At 50.0% G+C, this 22814-nt stretch overlaps 1 protein-coding gene across 1 annotated transcript; it reads left to right on the top strand.

The window, feature by feature from the left end:
• The first annotated feature begins 845 nt into the window (after nt 1–845).
• Nucleotides 846–20948, top strand: IGFBP5 (insulin like growth factor binding protein 5). Its single transcript, XM_008497053.2, has 4 exons — nt 846–2192; nt 19707–19933; nt 20114–20233; nt 20648–20948. Exons 1-4 carry the CDS (start codon nt 1862–1864, stop codon nt 20777–20779), a joined length of 810 nt encoding a protein of 269 aa, XP_008495275.2. The 5' UTR covers nt 846–1861; the 3' UTR covers nt 20780–20948.
• Nucleotides 20949–22814: the final 1866 nt, after the last annotated feature.

Genomic DNA, 22814 nt, shown 5'->3' with positions numbered 1-22814 from the left:
CTTACAAGCAGCCCAGCCCTCCCTCCTGCTCACTGTCCGGCCGTGTTAACCCTTGCTGTTTGGGGGTGTCGGGGGCACACCCTAACACTAAGCATTTTTATGCCTCGCCCAGGGGCTAAGAGGCAGGAGAGGAGAGTTGGGCACCCTGCACACACAAAGGCTCCTTCCCGGACCCGAGCAGGCGATAGTGGTTCCCTGGCCCACATCCAGCCATCTCCTCGCTGCGCTCACCTTTAGAACTGATGGGTTGCTGTGTGCATCGGCTCCCCTGACTCTGGAGGGTCCCCAGCTCACCCACTACCCAGGCAGTGGACTGGGGGGGGGGGGAGGGGCGGGGTGTCCCTGCCCCAGCAGCACAGCGTACAGCATGCAGGATCAGGCCCCGCTAACTCAATCCCCTCCCCACTTCCTCCCCTAAACTCAATGCCGACTTCTCCCTCCCAGGCTCCCTGAAGCCCAGAGTGCCGTGCAACTGAATTGCAACCACTTTTCTCCTTTTTATTTAATTATTTAAAGAAAAAAAAATCTGCTGAAACCGTGAAGATCTAAACCTCCCCCCACCCCCCAATTCTCCCCATCCTCGGCATTCCCTTCCCCCTCCTCCTCCCCTTGTCTTTCCTAATATTATCCTTGATCACTGCCCGGGGTTTGAAGCCCAGAAGTCAGAAGCTGCGCACCCCACCCCCACCGGCTCGATGTGCACTGATAGGGCCCTCGCTGCTGGCACCTAGTCAAGCTGAGGTGTCATTGGGATCTCAAATTGCAGCTAGGGGCTGGCAGGCAGCCAGAGGCAGTCTATTTAAAAGACAGCCTGTTCTGCAGTATTCAGTCTCTTTAGAAACTTCTCCAGGGGAAAAGTGTTGGGAGATCTACAAAGTGGATTTTTTTTTCTTTTTTTTTTTCCCCCCTTCCCCCAGTTTTTTACCGCTCCTCTGCAGACTTTACAACAAAACAGTCCAACTTTGCTGAAAACTTTTTTTTCTTATTTTTTCCTTTTTTTTTTTTTCCTTTTTTCCGCTTTTTTTGCCTTTGCAAATCTTGGAAGAGGAAAGCGGGAGGGTTGAACAGAGCCGATCGAAACACAACTTTGCTTCATACCAAGCTTCCCAGCAGCTCGCTGCGTCGGGAGAGACTTTCTCCTGCAGAAGAAGAGGGAGAGAAGGGGAGCTTTGCATCCCCTCTTCCTTCTCCATTTTTTTGTTTTGTTTTTTTGTTTGTGGTTTTGTTTGGGTTTGTGTTTTTTTTCTTTTTCCCCTGTCTCGACTGCTTTGATGCATTAATAGCAGGGCACTGGTTTTCAAGGAACTTTGCTCCCTTCCCAACCTGCCTCCTCCTAGCCCCTTGGGAAGAGTGTGTGCGTGAGTGTGTGAAATCGCGGTCCCACCTCCCTAAACCCCCCTGCTCCCCCACGCCTCCCCCTGCAACCTGTAGGCTGTGCAACCCTTGCAAGCTTTTTTCCCTTTCCCTCTCCTTCCCTCCCCCTCTTTTTTTACGCTCCCGCCGATCGCGGTTGCGAATTCTCCCTTTCCAGGCTAGAGAAAGCTGAAAAAAGAGAAAAAGGAAAAAGAAAAAGAAAAAAAATACAAAAAGCAAACCTAGACGCTCCCCCTCTCCCAACGCCAAAAGAAAAGCAGGAGGGTCTCGCACCCCGAGAATAGACCCAGTGTGGGGCGCCTGCAAGTAGGGGCTGCTCTTTCCTTTTTTATTTTTTTTTTTAATTTTTATTATTTTTTTTAATTATTATTTTTCTTTGGCCCCCAAAGGGGCAAGCGGGAAGTAAGCGGAGCCCGCCCACCTCTCCCTCCCCCGCCCCCCGCCGGCGGCAGCCCCCCGCGCCCCGTCCCGCAGCATCCCCGCCGCGATGCTGCTGCGGCTCCTGGTGTTGCTGGGCGCCTGCCCGGGGCTGTCGCGCTGCCTGGGCTCCTTCGTGCAGTGCGAGCCCTGCGACGGCAAAGCGCTGTCGCTCTGCCCGCCGCCGCCGCTGGGCTGCGAGCTGGTGAAGGAGCCGGGCTGCGGCTGCTGCCTCACCTGCGCCCTGCCCGCCGGGCAGCCCTGCGGCGTCTACACCGAGCGCTGTGCCCGTGGGCTCCGCTGCCTCCCGCGCCAGGGCGAGGAGAAGCCGCTGCACGCCTTGCTGCACGGCACCGCCGTCTGCCTCAGCGAGAAGAGCTACCGCGAGCAAGCCAAGGCCGGTGAGTGACCCGCCCCCACCCCCAGCCGCTGCTCCTAGCCTCATGCTTTTCCGCCTTGAGGACTCCTTTTCCATCTTGCCGTCTGCTTCTTCCACCCCATCACCCGGCTGCTTTTCTCCCCGCTTTCCGGGTGCACTTCCATGCCCCTCCGCACGCTTTTCCGCCTTCCTGGCTCTCTTTCCATCTTTCCTCTTGCTTTTCTACTTCCTCCCAGTGGCTGATCTACCCTGTAGCCCCCCTCCTCCCCCGGCTGCTTTTCCATCTTCCCAGGTACTCTTCTATAACCCCTGCTTGCATTTCCACCTTCCCTGCTACTTTTGCATCTTTGTGCCTGCTTCTCTTTCCATCCCCACCCTCCCCAGCAGTGTGCTTTTCTGTCTTTCCAGTTGCTCTTCCATTCCTGTCCACCATCACCAGCTGCTTTTCCATCTTTCTGGCGACTTGTCCATCTTTCAGCATGATTTTTTTCTCTCTCATAAATATACGACAGCTTTTTCATCTTCCGAGCTATTTCCCCATTCCTTCTCCCAACCCCCTCCATCAGCAGCTTTTCCAAGCCCCTGGTTGTTTTTCCATCTTTTCTGGCTGCTTCTCCACCACCACCACTTCCCCTGCCTGCTCTGCCATCCCACTATTGGTTTTCATCTACTTTTCCATCTTACGGGCTGCTCTTCCGCCTCCTCCCCCTAGTTGCTTTTCCATCTATGCAGGTACTATTCCATCCCCCTGGCTGTACTTCCATGCCCCCTGCTGCTTTACCATCCTTTCCATCCATGCCCTGGTTGAACCTCCTGTTGCATCATCCCACAGCCTCTCCCATCCCCCCACCTCCCCTTTCCATCATCACCTCTGGGTTGTCCCATCCCCAAAGGAAAGCTTTTTTTCCCCCACCTCCCAGATGCACCCTCTCAGTCACAGCTGCATCCCAGCCCTTCCCCAGTTCCATCCTTTACATCTTTCCTGCATCCCTGTCTTCACCCTCTCCCTGACCTTTTTATCTCACCATATCCGCCACTTTGCTTTGAGTCCCGAGCTGGTCTCTGCAGCATGGGATACAGAGGAGGGCAGAGATCCTCCTTGCAACCATCTGCCGTATCCCCAAAGTCCTTAGCTCCCCCTAGGGTGGTTACTCAGCCTCCAGCTTGCTCCATGTGATGATTGCAGCCTGCTTTTACCGTCTGGATGTCTTTGTTGAGAGATTGGTTTAGCCCAGGGAGGTGCAGGTGCATTAGGGGCAGGGAATCTCTGAAAGCAGCACATGATGCTGCACAAGCAGCACACAGTTTTGCTAATAATCGGAAAGAACAGGTTAAAAGCAAGTATGAAGGCTGGCATGGTAGCAGCTGTGCAAAGCCAAGCTTCTGAAATGTTTGCACCTTGCACGTGACAAAAGCACGAAAGGAAGTGCTCCTTCCTTCGCTTTGGCATGCGTTAAGCTCCCATTTCTGGATCCTGTAGCTTGTGCAAGGACACTTCTTCCAAGTGTACAGGGGAAGCAGGGAGGAAACTGGGGAAAACCACTTGGAACAGAAAATACAGAAACAAGCCCCCCACTTTTTTTGGTCCATGAAAAAGCCCTTTTTGCTTGCTAGCAAGCTTCTGCTTATACCAGCGCAATGGGAATCCATTTCTCCTTTCCAGCACCTAATAAATCTTGATGCTTTTATTATTTTTCTCCTTTGCTGCTCGCAGGCAGTCGTTGTGCTGCTATGCTCCATTCTTCAGAACAAAACCAAATTCTGTGTGTATAACTTCACCCTAACCCCCAAATGACAGCAAATGTTACAACTCCCCTAAAACAGGCCAGAAACAGCAAAGCTGAGCTTGGTTTTGTGAAGGAGAGCATGAAGGGGAGAGGGATGGGAAGGACCTCCTCCTGGCTGAAGCCAGGAGCCGTGTTCCTGCCATGGAGCCCAGGAAGCCGGCAGTAACCCTCTGGCAGTGGAGCTATGTGAAGTATCCCAGAGCTCGTCATCTTCAGTGTTTATTTACTCTGCACCTATGTGTGCGCGGCCGGGGGCAGGCGGTGCGGTCGGGAAGGCAGAGCTGCGCAGCCAACTCAACAGTAGTTGGGAGAGCAGGGCCAAGGGTGCCCTGTGCAGGCCAAAGGCACCCAAAAAAAAGCTTCAGCGCTCAGCTTCCAGTGCAAACCTCCTTTCATTCCACCTGCATTGCTCTTCCCAAGGAAACTGGTCCTTAACAGGTGCTTTGCATGGAAACTTTGGCCAGTCTTCTTGTAATATTGCTGGTTTTGGTTTCCCGGGGATAGGGAGCCCCCATTGAATGGACAAGGGGAGGGATAGGAAAGACTCTGAAGGTTTGTTGCAAAACCAACCCCCTGGCACCGCCTGCACTTCCAGTTTGGAATCCCTGAGTGCCGCAGGGAGCTCTTTTCAATGGGTTTTGTTTGCAACCAGGAGATGAGCCTGGACTGGAAAGGCTGCTGCAGGAAGCCATGAGAGACCAGCAGGCTCCTCTTGAGATCTGTGCGATTGCAAAAAAATAAAAAATAAATCAGGAATTCCTGAGGACAGGAGAGGGGAAAAAACTCTCTTGGCATTAGACTGGTAGCATGTGAGAACAAAATATATTTTCATAGGCATGTTTCTAAGCAACGGGGCAAGGAACGAAATGAAGTTTAACTTGAACTTTCTGGCCTCTGCTGGTTTGGCCAGCAATGCAGAGACCGTGCGCTGGGGAAGCTGGCCTGGCCCTCCAATCTGTCAATGACCAAAATTGGCTCTGAGCTGCGATCGACTGAGAAAGAATCAGCACTTTGCAAAACGAACTGTATGACAACAACAAGGCTAGATCAAACTGCATTTCTATCTATTTCTGATCTTGTGCTGTCTGAATTTAAAATCGCAGATACTTTCCTCCTTATTGTCAAGGTGGAGGCGCAACAAACGGTATTGCATGAGCCCAGGCCTGGGGGGCTGGACTTGGCTCTCTTTGAGACCAGATGTCTCGCCTGGGGATAAGATGCTCCCGGGTACCGCGCCTCGCTTTCCTCATCTGCAATATGGGCACAACGGTACTGAGAACTGCTGGAACTACTGAGCAGAATGTGCTTTGAGTTTGCTGAGAGGTCGGAAATGAATGCAAGTGTGGGATTAAAGGGCTTTGGTAAGGCTTGTTTTAAGCAGACGGATGTGTAGGTATCTGACGGGACAGTCCCTGTAGAACTTCCTGGCACAACAGTCAGACACTGTCCTTTACTGAAAGCCAAACATCACTGCTTTAATTGACTGTTCCTGGTAAAAAGCCACAAATGAGTTTCATTATGGCACACGCTGCAGGATTCTGGGTTTTCTCTGTTTTGTTTAGATTTCCTTTGAAATACACCATGTCTTTCCATTTTTCTCCCCCATGCTCCTGCCAGACTTCCTCCTGCTGAGACAGCAAGGTCAGGCCGAGTGCCGGGGAGTGGAGGGCACAGATTGGAGCCTGGTGGCCTAAAAAGGCTCATGAAAAAACAAAGGTTGTCAAATATTTCCTTCTTCTAGCTCATTCCTGCTCTCTTTCTAGAAAGCGAGCAAGACTTGGCAAGTTTCCTCCCAAAACCATGAGCCAATGATAACCACGAGGGGAAAGGGGGGCCTGGTGGGGGGTTTGCAGAATTAGCCCTAAGAAACTTGTCTTTGCTGTGTCAGCTGGAAGTAGGCGGAGGAGGAGTGGTGGTGCCGAGCCCAAGTTTTCTGTGGCTTGTGTTTGGTGCAGTCCCTTATGCCTCCCCAACATATTTCCCTGCACCCTGTTTCTTCTTTCCATGCTCTTCTGCTCCCCGCTTGGGAATGGGGGGCTTCAGGAGCAAGCTATGAGGATGTGGTGGGGCAGGTGGGTAGCCCTATGCCATGGTCTGGGGTGGGAGTTAGGGCAGGAGTCATGGGAGCGGGGCACTTGGGACACACCAGCTTGGGAACATGTGTCACTTGGGGAGGGACCTCGTTGGTCCTTTGTGCAAAGCAGCTTCTGAGCTGTCAATGCAAAAGCTAGTAGCAACAGGCCTACAAAGCCTCAGATCTGAAACAGGAAAGTCTCCATTTTTCGTTTGATCTGAAGTTTCAACAATAACAATATTAAAAAAAAGGGAAAAAAAAAAAGAAAAGAAAGGAAAAAAAGAAAAAGTGAAATCCATCAGGTGCCAGCAACAGAGCCGGGTTTCTGCGGTGTGTGTATATGGGGGAGTGAGAGATGGAGTGGTTCAAACAGGAAAGGAGGGGCCTTGGCTGGAAAGATTTTTCAGCAGCCTGGTTTCTAAGGAAGGAGGGAGAATATTAAGTAGTTGATCCAAATGAAATTCCTGCCGAGTGCCAGCAGAGTTCACCGGAGAAAAGACGTGGCTCTCTGAGAGCGCGTGTGTGCGTGCAAGAGGGACAGAGTTGGTCCCGAGCTCCAGCGCACTGCTCTCAGCCTGGACCTGATCCAAGTGAGCCCCTCCAGAGCCTGTTTCACTACAGCCTCGAACAGGGGCTGGTCTCAGAGATGCTGGAGGAAGGCTTCGTGCCTCCTCGTGTCACTATTTAATAGGACCAGCCCAGATGATTGTCGCGCCTTTGGCACGTCAGTGGCGTGAGCGGAGTTGTGTGTGACTGGAGGTGTTTCCGTGACTGCGGGGGGTGAGGTTTCTCCTCAGGCTCAGTAGAGAGGGGTAGGAGAGCTGGGGTATGTTTTGTGCCAGACTCAAGGCAGTCCCCAGTTTCTTTGGTTTCATAGTTTGGCACACATGTATCTGGGTGGCCGGGAAGGAAGGAGAGGAGGAGAAGCAGCAAGCTGGTGCTCCTCGCATGGAATGCAGTGCTCTGCTTCCTCCTAACGTCCGCTGGAAGTTTTACTCGCTCTGGGCTGAAAGACATGGCAGCTGGAGGAGCAGCTCCGGGAGCAGCTCCAGGAGCTGCTGTAGCAGTGGTGGTTCCCAGCAATCTTTGCCCAAACTGGAAAGCTTGGGAGCAGTCTGAGAAGTGGAGCAGGAATCTCAGCCCCTCCAGGGCTCATCCTCCTCTTATGACAAGCTGCTAAGAACAGCTGCAGCTCATTTCATCTGTGCTGTTACAGGGCAGATAAAAGGGCCCCTGCAATGGCAAATCCTGCCTGTTTAGTTTGGTTTTTTTTCTCCAAGCACTTAGTGCAAATTCAAGGTCAGACACAAGTAAAAGTAGAATTTGGCCAGAACACACCTGCCCCTCAATGTGGGCTTCAGAGCAGCAGGATTAATGTGCACAAGGAAGATATGCATGTGAACATAGGCACACATGTACCCACATTCACACACCCACGGATGCCTGTACAAACATTTAATGTGTGCAGACACACACATGGAGCATTTTTGTCTCTAGGGGCAGATTGGTTTCCAGGCAGCACACAGAAACCTCTCTTAGGTGCAGTGGTTCTGCTTCTGACTGGCATGTTGGTATTTTGCCATCAAGATCAGATATTGGATTACAGATCAGCCTACCCTATCCTCCCACTGAGAGCTGAGAAATGAGATGCAGCAGGTGAGCATATCAAACAATGGGAGGCAAGGAAGGAGATAGATTCAAGATATTCCTCCCAGCCAGCTGGGTGGATCCAAACTCACCCCTCCTGTGCTTGGAAGTGGGTTGTTTTTTCTGGATACATTGAGTCTACATTAGTTAAATACCCCAAGAGATATCCCAGTGAAGGTGCAGATGGGTTGCAGCTTGCAGAAAGAATGCAGCCAAGCCACCTCCTGCCCCATGCTAGGGCAGGAGAACATGGGGGGGGGAAGGGGGCTAATGGTACCTCATGGCATCAGTGGAGAAGTTGGTACAAGGGACACTGAGGCTGCCAGGACCCTGCAAACTTCTCTTTGTCTAAGCAGCAATAATTGGCCTTTGGGGAAGCAGGAAAAAAGAACTGAACTGAGAAAAAAAGGCAAATTTGCTGAGAAGTGGCAGTCTCAGGGCAGGATAAACAACCTTCAGTGTTGCATAGGAGGAAGCAGCAGGACCTGAAGACATCGTGCCTGCAGAGGTCAAAGATGATCCAAAGTTTGGCCTGGGTGAGCTTACTGGCAGCCAGCGTAGTAACTACCTAGTCATTTGTAAGGAGAGTTTTTACTGGCAAAAATATGTTATCTGTTTATCTTTCATCATGGGTGTAGCAAAAAACATAAGGAGGCTCTTCTGGCAAGGAAGAGAGGAATATCTGGCTGGAATCCCCTAATACATGGACCCACCAGGTCCTTTTAGCAAGAAACTTCACACTGGGTCATCCCGGGGTGATGTGCAGGGCTGCATGGGGGTCACAGAGTGGGGTGGCAGCTCTGCCAGTGCTCCTGGTTCCTTGGGCTGCCCTTTTGAGATCACTGTGCACAGGTCACGCTTGATGCCTCAGCCTATCCTGGAAGGCTCATGTCACATCTGGTGATGAAGGAGTGACAGCCCTCATCCCCTAGCCACTCAGCCCCCACAGGACACTCTCTATTCCTTCAGTTGTGTAGCCAAGGCAACTCTCAGCAAGATGTTTTTGGGGTGGCTCTTTGATGCTTCTGAGATGAGGGTACTCCTTAGTGTTCATGTCAATCCACTGCTCACAGTTAATTCCAGCAGGAGCCAGTGTAATTTGTTTGCAGAAATGTGGGACTCTCAGTGGGCAGATTTGGTCTCAAGTAAGCCCTTTCTCATATTTTGGTAGGTCTCCTGTCTGCTTATGATGTTTCCAGGACAAGTGTGCTAAATGCTCATCAGTCCATGTCTTTTAACTTGTGGTCTCTCCCAGCTTCTGGCTGGGAAACCACACCTGTCTTAAGCATTGCTGTCAGGAAGGTCCAAGCCTCCTCCAGCTGGTGAGAGACTCTGGTCAACAGGCTAAAGGAGTCATCTTAAATTTATGGAGTCATTGAGCATTTTGTATGTGTGTGTGTGTATGCATAAACCTTTGCTCTCACTATTACCCTCATTCTCCAGACCCCTCTGATATTCCCATAATTTTTACTTGTGCCTCCACCCTAGTGGTACTGCCTCCTTTCATGCAGAATGTGGGAATGGAGGATCGATAGCTCCCCCCAGCAAACTGGCATTTGCTTCCTATTAGCCTGGTAGAGATTGATGCTAAGCACCTTTCCTTTAGGCCTAGAACATCACAGGTTTTTGGACACCTAAATCCCACCATGGGATCCCACGAGCTGCCTCAGTCCTCGAAGGACTGTGAGGCTAAAGCCAAAGAGGCTGTTGGATTGTGTAGGATTGGCAGGGTTGCTCTTAGCAGCTAGCTACCAGCCTTGAGGGCTGTTATTGTAGTTTGGTTTGTTTGCTTGTTGGATGGACACAGATGGCTCAGTGACTGAGATAATTGTTATGTTGATGAGGATAACTTGCCTGGTTGCTATTTAAGGGCAGGAAGGTAATCCTGACAGATACTTAAGGAAATGATCCCCTAGCTAAACTAGAGAGGGAATTTATCATAAATGTACCTTAAGTTGAGGCAAAGATGGTCAACAGTCACAATTCTTTTTGTAGAGAACCAGCAGAAATATTTTCCTTTTCCAAACTCACATGAGGTTCATCCTCAGAAGACAATTACATGAACAGAGTGATTATTATTCGTCCTTAAGAAATCAGATGTTATGCGTTGGATTTACAGTGAAAATGTAGTAGTTAAATAAGCCAAGTGACCTACTATAGGACTTGTCTTTAAGGTGTTTTTTTTCTTTCCCATCACCTCTTTTAAATTGAAAAGTTTTATTAGGGAGTGACTGCATGTCTTATGCCTGTCCAGCAGTCAAATATTGTGCTGCCACAGCCATGTGTATGTCTTAATATATCTTAATAATGTTTAGATACAAAGTGACATACAGGCATTTGCTTTCCCTTGTGACTCCCGCTTTCCAGAAAAAATACCAGAAGTGGGAAAATTTTTTTCTGCATCATTTATAGCCATTTCACTGTTCAGTTATTTGGTTTTATAGTAGCAGAGGTGGCTGGAACGTGCAGGAAAAACAATAGAGTGCAACTGGGATTTTATAATTCTAGAAAGACTCCAGACCTGTGGCAAAAGGTGATAGGTTGTCTTGGAGCTTCAAATCCCAAAGTGAAGGTCTGCACCTTTTGGTCCATCAAGTGACCTGTGATATTTTCTTAATATTGAAAAGCATCTTTACCTCATGTTTGGCCAAAGGGAATTGGTTTGTGTCTGCAGTGGTACAGTGCAGGGAGGGAAAAGGCTAGGAGAGGCAAGAGTCATCTGTCAGAATCAAGTTTCTGCTTATCAGTATTGTCAAGAGTGTGAACATCGAACTCCATGTACTTGTTTGTGGATTACTTAGGTGGATGGGGAGACTAATGGCCAGACCTACTCCAGGTAAAGGCTTTCTGAGAGAAGGAGCCAATAAGAAAGTAGAAGGGAGTCCTGCGGGCAGAAGTGGAAATCTCATGGCCTCGGAGCTCATAAAAGTCAGGTTGGATGGTACATGTGATGATGTGTCATCTGCTGCTGACACAGAGATGAGCAATGGATGATCTTACCCATCTTTTCCATCTGGTTTAAAGCAGAGCTGCAGAACTCAGGCTGAAGGCCTAGAAATTAAACCAGGCTAGGCTGGAGGTTGCAGTCACAGCTACACACCTGAAATATTTGTGGTGTTGGACCAGTTCTCACCCAGCACCTGACACAGGTGCATCTCCAGACTTCACCTGATGTGCTTTCATGTCTCTTTTGGTTAAGAAAAGGGTTTGGCTTTCTTGTAACTTCTTTTTACAGGCTGCTGTTGAGGCTGACAGAGACCCTCAATAATGTAAGTAGGGATGGATTTTTTGATGGGAACCACTTACGTCTGGTGGGACTGGTGTCTCCTGGATTCAGTTCCAGTAGGCCAGCTGTTAAAGCTGCTAAAGCTCCTGCTCAGTGTGAAACTTCATCAGAATCAAAACCCCGTTCAAAAGGGAAAAGCCACCTTTATCCATAAGCAGGCCAGAGAGCTTAGGGTAAACTGAAGTGTCTACATCTTTGGTAGGACATCCTCTCTTCAGGATCATCTCCTTTCAAATAAAGTTTCCCTCTGAATTTCAGTTTTGCTCTTTTTGCCACAAGGAAGCCCCATGGAGAAAATGTTGGCAAACAGTTCAGGGATGCTTGTCAGGAGAACTCCAGATTCTCCTTTCCTTTATTGTCAGTTAGGCAGAGACTTCTGCAGTCTTCTTTTTCGAGTTTTCCTTCCTTGATCTTTTTTGTTTCTAGTTCCTTGGCATCCTGGGGGGGGGGAGTTGCCACCTTTTTTACAACTAATGGAATCTGCCACTAGGTTGGATTTGTTGGAAAAGATGCAAGACTAAGAAAGACCAAATGATTTCATGCTTTCTGTGACTTAAAAATATGTCTTGGTCACTATGATTTTGAAAGATGATTTATTTAGATTTCTCTGGGTCATTCTGCCGTTCAGCTCTCAGCTTCTTTTGCAGTTTCAGCATATAGAATGGGAAACATCTGCAGTCTCCAGATGATGGGAAGGAAATATGTTTTATCTTCCTATCATCAGTGCACCAGCAACAGGAGCTTCTTGATGTAAATCTGATCCTGAAATACTTCCTTCCCCTTCACTTGCCAGTTCAGTTCTTTGGAAGTTAACTTAGTTCAGGAAATGTCAGACTTATAAAAGCATCTGAAAATAGAGCACCTGCAGTTTTGCAAGATGGTGCACATTGACATCATTTAATTGAAATGGATGGATGTTTGCTGATAATCTTACTGAAGAGAGAAACTCTGGAAATTTTTCCAACTTAGACATTTTAAGTACTCTCGTGCACAGAAATAGTCATCAATGGAAACCCAGAGTCTCTGGCCATGCTTCCTGTTTACCCAGACCCTCACCTGGACTTGGTGTGTCTTCTGTATGCATTGCAAATTCCCAAGCCTGTGTTAAGAACTTACCATAACCAGATTTGGGAGCTCACTGGAGAGAAAGAGACAGATCTAAGACAGCACCTGTCTCCTGCTGAGCTTCAGTCCTTGCTTGTGCATCCCAAGTCAGAACCAGCCCAGCCCAGCCCAGCAGCTGGTGCCCAAGATTGGCTTTTCCAGCACAGCATGGGTGCTTGGAGTCTGCTGAACTAACAGGTAGCAACGTGTAGTGAGAGAGCTTACATCATGGAGCTTCCCGTACCTAAACCTGCTTTTCTCCTTGCCCTAGAGAATTGCTCCCAGGGAGTTTTATTTTGTGGCTGTAGAAAGGAAGGGCAGCTCAGGAAAGTATCATTTGGCACACAGTAGCATGGATCCTTCTTTACACTTCCAGTTCCCATAGCTGTACCTATCCCACCTCCGCAGCAGTTGCTGGCACTGCGGAGAAGTGGTGCTGACCCAGAGATCCGTTCGTATAGATAGGCCCTGAACTTCCATAGCAGACCAAAACATGAGCCAGTTCCCTTGAGAGCTCCTTTCCCACATGCTGAGCTGCATTTCTCCCCCATCCAGCTCTGTATGACACTGAGGTCATCAAGACGATGATCTCCCTTTCCCATGAATGCTGTGTGAACCTGGGGGCAGCCCAGGCACCTGATATTCACGCTCTGCAGGTGAGCCCTGGCTGATGCAGCAGAATCTGTATCCACAGGTTTCTGCTGAGGAGACATTAATCTCCTGAGAAAGAGCTGGTCTTCCAGGCTAGTTCAGCACTGCCAAAATAATAGTTCAGCACTGCTCTTCAGGTATTCCTGACCTGTTCCCAAGCATCCTCCTGGCTCTGAATTAATAAAATGGCTATGCCTTAATCAGGGGTTGAATTATTCCAGTCCTCTGGCTACTTTTCTCTCTCTTCTCTGAGAAGAAGAGATTCTTCTATTCTCCTAAAAGGTATCTCTGTGGGACAAGAGAGTGAGGTCCCAGCAACTTTCACCATACTGTCCCAGGTACTGGAATACCCCAGAGCTCTCTTCCAAAAGCTTATGTGGCTTTTGAACCATGGACAATTTGTACTCTGATCCTATGTCTTTGTTAGGAGACTGGGCATGGTGGGGCAGATTAGGGGCTTTTGTGGGTGCTTCACAATGCTTTGACTGCTCAACACTTATTTCCACGCTTTGCCTTTGGCAGCTGTTAATTCTCAGTGAAGGAAGTAGCATCTGTGTTTTCTTCCTGTGCCTGTAAACCAGTTTGGCACTGCCACTCATGAGAGCTGGATCACAGGCTGCAAGGGTACCAGGACTGAAGAGGTGGGAGGATTTGTCTCTCTTAACTTCAGACTTTTGGAGGCCTAAGTGTGACCACTGGAATCATGGATGCAGAGACTGGAGCTCCTAGAGATACATCATTCCACCTTAAAATCAGCACCCAAGCCAAATGAGAGGACTAGTCACAATTTGGAGGATGCAGCATCTCTGCAATGATTTTGACATAGTTTATCCATCCATCAAAGCCCAAACATCTCTGTGTTAGCACAGAGGCTTTATTTGACACAGATGCCTGTTGCGCACTGCTGGGACTTGGAGGAGGCGGTGGGGTGGTAGTCCATACAGGACTGCTGTTTTTCTGTCCTTCTTGGTGTGTGGTGTCTCCTCCCAGTCTCTCATCACCAGCATGCTGCCCCGCCAGCCTCCACCAGAGCGGCCGCGCTGAACTGCCGCCGAGTCCCCACCAAAGCACAAAAGTTCGTCGAAAGTCCAAAGCACATTGCAGCTGGCTCTCCAGCAGCTAACGCCCTGGGCTAACAGAGGGACTGGCCAAAGCCTGCATCCCCAGTCCTGGCTGCTTCTCCCCTGGTGGGTGCCAGACGGCCTCGGGCTGGGCGGCCGCCCTGAGATCACCGCCTGACTTCACTGGGGCGGTGGCCTGGAGCAGTGACCCCAGCCCCAGGCACAGCGCCCAACCTGCGGCCACTGCCCACCCCTGCAGGGCTGAGGGTAACTCGCTGGGGGGTTGTGCCTGTAAAGGGAACGTAAACGAGCTGTTCTTTGTTAGGGCAGCAAAAGCTCCCTTCTCTCTGGGCCTCCTGGGAGCTCGGGAATGCTTTTGCTCAGTTGTGCTCTTCAGCTGCCAAAGGACGCGAGATGAGATGACCCCTCTTGCTCTGCATCTCCTCCCTGCTTGCATTATCCCCTCCCTGCCTGCATTTGGAGAATGCAGACACCATGGCTGTCTCTGTGTGCTGTCCAGGAGGGAGGGATTTTTGTTTTCTTGTCATCCCAGGTACAGGTGCAAGTATAGGCTGAAGAGAAACTTGCCTGCCCATCCCAGGAGGTTTTGGTGTAGGTCAGGCATGTCCCCTCCTCTGGAGTGGGGACACGTGGAGGGCAGCTGGGGGAAGTGCACATTGGAGTCTTTATCAGATGGGGACCTAAGCACAGACTTTCTGTATAGCACCCAATTTGAAGAAAAATAAGTATATCTCTAACATGATTTGCAAGTGCAAAAGCTGTTTTCAGGGGCAGCACAAATGTTCCTCCTCTCTCGGCCACAGGGAGCTCAGGGAAGCTGCTTCATGTTGCCCAGTGAGAACAAATACCAGAAAGGCTGGGGCAGGAAGGAGAAGTGGGATGAACCCATCCCTCAGGCAGGCATAGGAAAGAAAACAAACATTGATTTCAGCAATCATTGCCTCTGCTTCTGTGTGTGTGTAAAGTCCAGCTAGAAGACACAAAGCAGCTGGCATGGGTAGATTATGGAGCTGTGGTAGATACCAGGCTCCAGCTATTTGAGCTGAGGAACTCATGTTATGGGTAAAACTTGGAGGGAGTGTCCAAATCTGGCTCTGTTTGGCACTTGGGGGTTCCCATCAGTCAATGGGAACAGCAGAAAAAGTCCCTCCCTCTCTGCCACAGCCTCTTCTGTATTTTTTTTTCCATTTTCGATTACCAGAATCAGTTGCCTAGGTGTTTTATCCCCAAATTTTGTCCTTTCCCCCCAAAAAAAGACCAAGGTATCAAAGGTCATTGGAAAGGTTTGGAAAACGCCATGTTCCATAAGCAGTGATGGGACAGACACTGGGGTCCTCCAAAGACTCAAAATCACAAGGAGCCTGTTGTAAAAGCAGGGAGTCATTCATGAAGTCCTGCAGCTAATGATATCCCTTTCATGGGCATAGTGCAAGATGGCACTCCATTCTGGAGGTAAATCCTCCTTCAGTGGAAAGCAGAGACAGTGGAAAGCACTGTTGTACTGTGCTGTTCAGCTGCTGACATTTGCTGCTCCATGAACAGCAATATCTCAGCCCTGGATAATGCAAGCCTTCATTTCTGTCTTGCAATGAGCACCTTTAGCAGAGATAGCCCAGTTTGGGGCAGAGGGAGGACTGGGCAAATTCTCAGGATCTCCTCCAGTGACATTTGCTGTCGTTCCTAAGCTAGAGGTTTAATTAAAGTCCCCGTTAAGTCTTTCTCCAACACCTTTCTGCTTAAGTGGTGTATTATGTTAGTGCTCATGCTGTAAATAATAATAATCCTGATAGTAATCAAGAGGGCTGTTTAGTAATGTTGTGCTATGGCTGTGCTTGTCCTTCTTAGGTGTATGTGGTTTTTGGGGAGGTTATTGAACAGGACAGCAAGTCCTGTGGATCTGATGAGCACGGATCATTAGCAGGGGTGGTTGCTACATACTTTTCCTACCTTCCTGCCAGCAACCCATGAAAATGTTACGAAAATTCAAGGTTCCTAGGTATTTGGAACAAGCTTCCTGCTTCACTTTGTAATACCAGGAGAGAGGGAGGTGGTGTTCCCACATGCCTCACACCCACGTCCAAACACACCCACCTACCCTGTGGGGACCTCACACATGTCCAAAACATCTGAAGCACAGAAGCATCCAGATTTTTCCCAGATGCAGGAAAGTGCCTGGGCTGCTCTGAGTGGTATCTGATGAGGACAGAAAGCATACAGGAAGAAGAAATTTGTGGCTTTCCACAAACTCTGCCTGGTGTTTACTCTATGTCTCTTCCATAGGGGCAGGGTGAAACAGTTGGAAATGGCTCCTGCTGGGGAGCTCTCTTGGGTCATCCGAGAATGGGGAGATGGAATGCTAGAACAGAGGACACCCCATTCTCTGCCATGGGTTCTTTCCACCTCCTAGGGCTCTTGGGAGCCTGCATGGACTAGGACTTCAACAGCAGTTCTTCTGGCCTGACCTGTGTCAGGAGTGTGTGATGCTCTCCCCTCTTTCCCTGAGTCCTCACCGAGCACCACAGTATCACACTAGACATGAAGCCTGAGGGTGACTCTTGAATTGAGTTCAATCTCCTGTCTTGGCTGTAGGGTCAACATCACCTCCAGGCTAGCCAGTCATCCTTGGCTTGGCCAGCTGTCATTCTTCTGTGTGGTCAGCAAGCCTGAGACCTCTGCTGAGAGGTCACCTCCTCCTGAGGAGTGGGTAAAAGGGATGGAGAAATGAAAGCCACCCACCTCCTGCTTCCTACTGTGCCCTGACTGGGAACACGGTGAGTGTGGCCTCCCTGCCAGTGCCTTGTGCCCTCAGCTGAAATACAGAGCTGTAGCATGCTCTGCACACAGCCACCGCCTGCCTGAAACCCAACCCCAGTGCTCCAGGGCCGATGTAGGAGTAGGCTGCAAGGGCCTGTGCAGTGGGCCAGATCCTGACAGCACGGGAGGAGACACTCCAGCCTCCATCCTGAGTCCCAGACAGGTGCAATTAGGGCTCATTCAGGGAAATTGGGCGTTGCTCCTGAGGGTGGCTCCTCATGAGGAGAGGCACAGCAGTGCCAGTGCTGCCTGCCACCAGCCAGCCAACCTGGGAAGGCAGAGGGAGGTTAACAAACAAGCTGGTGGGTGAGGATGGTCAGGCTGGTACAGGAGCTCTGGAGATGCTAACGTGAGTGTCTGGTCCCAGCTGCAGTGAGAAGCTGCAGGTTGATGTGGATGAGCCAGCCAGGAGGCGAAGGGGGGGGACTGCATGGATCCTGCTTGTCCCAGCTCTTTCCGTCCCTCTCCTGTGTTGGCACAGGGAAGATCCCTCACCAGCTGCCCAGAGCTTGTCAGGAGTTTGTGTCAGAGACCTCTGCCCTTCAGTTTGTCAAAATTGGCTTGTTAGTATCAAATTAGGGAACAGATAGTCAGGTGCATGAGCAGAGAGTGTTTCAGCCATGTTGCTGAAGGAAATTAGGCTATAAAAAACACCAGAGGGCAGAGGAAAAAGATTCCTCCAAGGCATCCATGGGGTTCTCACTGGGAAATAAAGACCCAAACTAGGCACCACTGCTGAGCTGCAGAGGGGTCTGTCCCACCACAACCATCCCTTGTTGGATTGCTACTTGAAGGGGGACCCATGCATGTCAGGGAGGTCAAAGAGGTAATTTTCCAGGTGCTTTTTTATCCTTGCCAGAAAAGCTGGGCTCGGGCTGGGAGCTGGGAAGCTTTTGGTACTAACCCTCAGCTCCCTCTGCAGAGCACTGGGCTCCTGTAGCTCCCATCTCCCCTTGCCAAAAGGGTTCCACATTAGTCTCCAGCTCCCAGACCACTGTGGCTTGCTGGCAGCTTGCAGGAAGCAGCAGCAAACACCTTACACTCTGTAAGGTGTTTACAGAGGCTGAAGCTGCTGACTGTGTGAACAGGCTGAGCTGTTGCAAACACCAGTTGCATCATAAGTCCCAGGTACTAGACAACACATGCTGTTTTCCTGACTGAACCCTCACTGCCTTGACCTAGTTGTTATTTTAGGTTTTCCCAGGTAGCTGTGCCTCTGATACTTGTTATTGCAGTGGTATTGCCCCTCACACATTATTGTAGGGTTGTCTGTGTGAGTATGAAACCTCCACATAGGGCAGCCCAGGGAGATGCCCTGGCTCTGCCTTGTCCAGCCCTAGCAATCAGTGCCAGAGGGATTCCTGGGACTGACCACAGCGTTTTCCATTGCCATGGAATAGCTTAGTCACTGCAGATGTCTCCGGTCTTCTTTCAGACCTAAGATTGCTGCAACAACTTTGTGGCAAAGGATGTGCTTCTGCTGCACCTTGTACAGTGTCTTTTCCTCAAGGACAAGATCATTCCCAGTTTAATCCAACTCCTCTCTATCCCTAGTCTGCCACCCCCCTGTGATAGAGCAGCCCTGACTTGTGCGTGCCTTTGAGTCTAGTAGCAAGAAAAAAACCTCAAGCATAAAAGCATCATGGGGCAAAATGGACAGAGAATCTGGTGCTAGGGTTATGTGGGAGTCCTGCGGATGGTGTGTGGGGTCATTATTGTTGTGGGTGCTGAATCTGGAATGCTGACCCAATTCTGTTCTTGAAGAAAGAGGAAAAGAAAGAAGGGCTGCTTTAATAAATAAGTGGTCGTAGAAATTTTTCCAGTTTTGCTTGGAGAGGGCAGGTCACTTTGGCAAGAAAGAAGAAGAGACTGGTGGTGTTTATCAGGTTTTATTGTGAGCTGCCTTCTTTTGTCCTGACAGTGATGTTGCAAGAAGGGGCAAAGTTGATGTCCCACTATCTTCACCACAGGGTTGCAGCAGGGGATGACCTGGGTTCATTGCCATCGAAGTCACAGGAGACACCATGAAGGGAGGGATTTCATCCATTCTGGTGGTTTTCCTCCTGCTGTGGTGGGTTTCCCTGTGCTCATTGCCCAGCCAGCACAAACCTGGTGTTAGTGCATGGCTGCTGGGAAATGGGAGACTGGGAACCTAAGGAGTTTTTAACTCTATTCTAATTTAGTGCAGAAATGACCCTTTTTCACTCTAGTAGCTGCTCTAAATGTCACAAGTCATCTAAGTTTAGACTGTCACCAGCTCTCTCCTATATATAACCATGCAAGGCTCCTGACTGCATCCTGCCGGCACGGGTCACTCTTGGGTGACCTGGGGGGTGTATAGGAAGGTGATAGCCATGGCAGAGCCTCAGTGCACTCCTTCCTGACCTTGGTACCATCAGTGGAAGCTGCAGTCAGGCAGCACAACTTGACAGAATTAGCCCAAGCTTTGCTGGCTTCTTGGGGCCAGCCAGTGGACAGGGGCTGGTTTGGTCCCATAAGCATGAGGCTGCAGGCAGAGGATCCTGGAGATCCTAGCACTTGCTAGCACTTGTCAGCCACATCTTTGGTATCACTGCACAAGTAATCTGGCTAACTTTATGGTGCCTTTGCTGTGTGATTGGACTTGTCTTTGGAGTTGTCTCATCTGTGAGCATCCCTGGCTTTTGCTCTTACATCTGCAACACAGGATAGGGTGTGAATTTGTCATTTTTGCCATGGCTCTGCCACATTTTGTGTGTCACATGGTCCTTTCTGGGTGTGGGATAACCATCTCACCAGTCCTTCTTCACTGACACATTGCAGATGATGGTGGCCTTGTATGTAGGAGCCAATCCTGATGCTCCAAATATTCCATGCCCTCAGACACCTTCCTGTCCTGAGCTTGAGGGTCACACAGAAGCCACGTCAAATCCCACATAGTGGGGTAAAGCCAGGACTGTAGGTAACAGCTGGGAAAAAGATTTCTTTGTTCATATATTCCCATACTTTCTGGTACAAAGGCATCCTTTGGGATGGGGTGGGAGACTCCCTGTTCCAAAGCATGCCCCAGTCAGATCATGGAGACCTGACAGTGGTATCCCTTCCTTTCCAGAACGGGAGTCCCGAGAACACGAGGAGCCAACCACGTCAGAGATGACAGAGGAGACTTACCCACCCAAGGCCTACCGGCCCAAGCCTGGGCGCCTCTCCGAGCTGAAGGCTGAGGCCCTGAAGAAGGACCGCCGGAAGAAGCTGACCCTGGCCAAGTTCATGGGCGTGGCAGAGAACACTGCCCACCCCCGCATCGTCATCCCTGAGCTCCGGCAAGAGTTTGAATTGGTGGGCACCTTCACCTTCCCTCTGTGGGGCTGCCGTGGGCAGGGGCCTGAGGGAGGGCTTAGTTCCTCTGGGGAGCAGGTGCTGGTGGAGGTGACAGGGGATTTGGGGCATTGGGGCATTGGCAAAAGGAGGCTCACTGCAGTTTGCTCCCTTTCTCACACTCCTTCTTGCCGCTTGCAGGGCCCCTGCCGCAGGCACATGGAGGCATCTCTGCAGGAGCTCAAAAGCAGCCAGCGGATGGTCCCTCGCGCCGTTCACCTCCCCAACTGTGACCGAAAGGGCTTCTACAAGAGGAAGCAGGTAAGAGCCCCATGGAGGAACACTTCCCACCCAGGGAGGCTTTTCTGTGCCACTGCCCTAAATGGAAATCATGATTTTCCCTCTGCTGGGCCAGTGGAAAGGTTGCTGCAAGCATCTTGAGGCATGTTTGTCGCTGGGTGGCCTTGCTGATGGCTTTAAGTGCCATCTGGCTTGAAGTACGCATCTTGAAGGAGCCAGTGAGGGAGGAGGAAAAGTCAGAGAGCCCTGGGCTGGGATAGCAGCAGGGATGGAGATGTGCTGAAGGCAGAGCCCAGGAGCTAGGTCCTCCCCAGGGGATTGGAGTGCTGAGGTGAAAGGGGCAAAGCACAGGGTTGACCCTGACCTTCAATGCAAGAGACCACAGGATAGCTTGTGACCATCTCCTGATCTCTCTACCCTTGGGTGTCTCCCCAGTGCAAGCCCTCTCGAGGCCGAAAGCGTGGGCTGTGTTGGTGCGTGGACAAATACGGCATGAAGCTGCCAGGGACTGACTACCTGAGTGGAGACCTGCAGTGCCACGCGTTTGACAGTAGCAACGTGGAGTGAAGTTGCATCCCCTCCCTCCACCCCATCACTACCTACCCAGGCTCCCTTCCACCCTCCCCTTCACACCTCCCCGGGACTCCGATTCCTTTCATCTCATGTACGAAGAAAAAAAGAGAGGAAAAGAAAAAAAGAGAAAGGAAGGAAAAGAGAAAAGAAAAAAAGAGAAAGGAAGAGTAAGAAGCAAAGCGAACTGAAAAAAGAAGAAAATAAAAAGAAAAAGAAAATGAAAAAGAGGAAAAAGAAAAGAGGGAGAAAAAAAGAAGAAAAAAAAAAAAGAAAAGAAAGGAAAAGAAAAACAAACCCTGAAGAAACTGAGGACTCGGAATCTACAGCAGCCCCTTGACAACAAGGACTCAGCAAGGAAAGGACAGAGCCAGAGACAAGCCAGTTGCGGCCGTTCTGCCATCCCATACCTTCCCATGCCTCTCGCGAGCACCGCCCGCATTCCCCTGCTACGACCAGAGGCCACCCTGATGTAGGAAGCTCTCCAAGTTGGTGATTTTCCAGTATGGGTTTCGGGCAGATTAATCTTTTTAATTTTTTTTCTTTTTTTTTTAATTAAGTAGTTTTTTTTTTCTGAAGGGTCTCAAGAGAAAACCTTGTGGCCACCAGCATCCCCCCTCCTCACTGCGGTCCTCCAGAGTTTCCTCCCCACATTTCTGGGACTCATTCGAGTCGATTTGATTTGACTTCAGCCTCAAATGACTGCTCCGGATCCAGGCAGATTTTGACATGTCAGGAGGAGGAGTGGGATTGTTGGCTCTGTATCTGGAGATGAGCCAAGGAGAGAAACACAGCACCTGCAAAGGCATGAGTACTCCCCAAAAAACATTCACAGACTTAAAAAAGCAATCATCCAAAAAGGAAAGATATCCTTCTCTGTCTACTTCCTCTTGAATGGGAGGTCAGAATTCTTTTTGGACGAGTGGGATGATGACCATTGGTGTTGCCTGCATGCATGTCTGCGAGCATGTGTGTGCACAGATGTGGCTTTGCCTCCTTGCAAAACTGCCTCGAAACCTGAAATCTGGAGGACTTAACTGTAAAGCATAGGGGGAGATGCTGCCTCCCAAGAAAACAGTAATAATAACCTGCCAGACTAGGCCCAGGAGCAGAGTTACAGAGGAGCATCAGTGCCTGCAGGACAGGGCCCCACCAACACCAAGGGCTGCATCTGAGCCCACAGATATGCAATCACTGTCCAGACTGAAGCATCGCTATGTGGGGACAGCGGGATCGGGGCCAAAACTCTTCACCACCCTTTATTGCCACAAGGAAGAACAACTATGGAGATTTTTATTTTATTAATTTTTTTTCACAGCCAAAAAAGTGGTTTGCTCCAGGGAAAAAAAAAACCAAAACAACCAACCAAACAAAACCCAAACAAACCTACACTTCATTTTGTCTTGAATTTTTGCTAAGGCTGGTTTATAGCCTTTCCTGTGGGTAGGAAAATGCCATTCACCATCTTTTCATGTTGAGGATACTGCTCACATTGCCATAGCTGATTCCTGCCACTTTACAGTAAGGTCCTGCAAAGGGCCCTTGCCTTTAACCTGGGATCCAGCTCCTTGTTGAGTGACAGCAGCCACTGCTCTGTGGAGACCCACTGCCTCAGGTGCACTGGGACAGCCTTCAGCTGCCTTCCTGACTTTTCTGTTAGTTTTCATTTTTACATTCAATTTTGGGACTGTTGCGTCTCTTCTGCCCATGACAAGGGTTTCTGGAATGTTGGTGTTCAGAGGAGATCCTGCAGCAAAGGCAAGGAAGGAAAGGAAAGCGAGCTGTGGGGTCTGAGTGCTGCAGTCCCAGTGGTCAAACATGCATCCATCAGGGACCACATCCTACCACTGCAGCTGGACCTGGCAGCCAGCCCTTCCCAAAGAACACGGCTGATCTCAGGGGGAAGGTTTCTGAACCCCTGAGGCTCCTTTGAGCATACTGGAGCTGGGCAGGGAGGAGAGGGAGTTGCCAGTGCCACCGGGTCCCTACCAGTGGGGATAGGACAAGGAGAATTTGACACTGAGGATCTCCA

This window comes from Calypte anna, chromosome 7, assembly GCF_003957555.1.
Source record: "Calypte anna isolate BGI_N300 chromosome 7, bCalAnn1_v1.p, whole genome shotgun sequence".
Taxonomy (NCBI): Eukaryota; Metazoa; Chordata; class Aves; order Apodiformes; family Trochilidae; genus Calypte; species Calypte anna.
The sequence above is the reverse complement of the archived record's forward strand: the minus strand, read 5'-3'. Positions and strand labels throughout refer to the sequence as shown.

Coding starts and splice junctions, on each gene's coding strand:
- IGFBP5 (XM_008497053.2), top strand. CDS start 1,862: ATGCTGCTGCGGCTCCTGGTGTTGCTGGGCGCCTGCCCGGGGCTGTCG. Junction 2,193..19,706: donor CCGCGAGCAAGCCAAGGCCG/GTGAGTGACCCG, acceptor CTTCCTTTCCAG/AACGGGAGTCCCGAGAACAC. Junction 19,934..20,113: donor TCCGGCAAGAGTTTGAATTG/GTGGGCACCTTC, acceptor TGCCGCTTGCAG/GGCCCCTGCCGCAGGCACAT.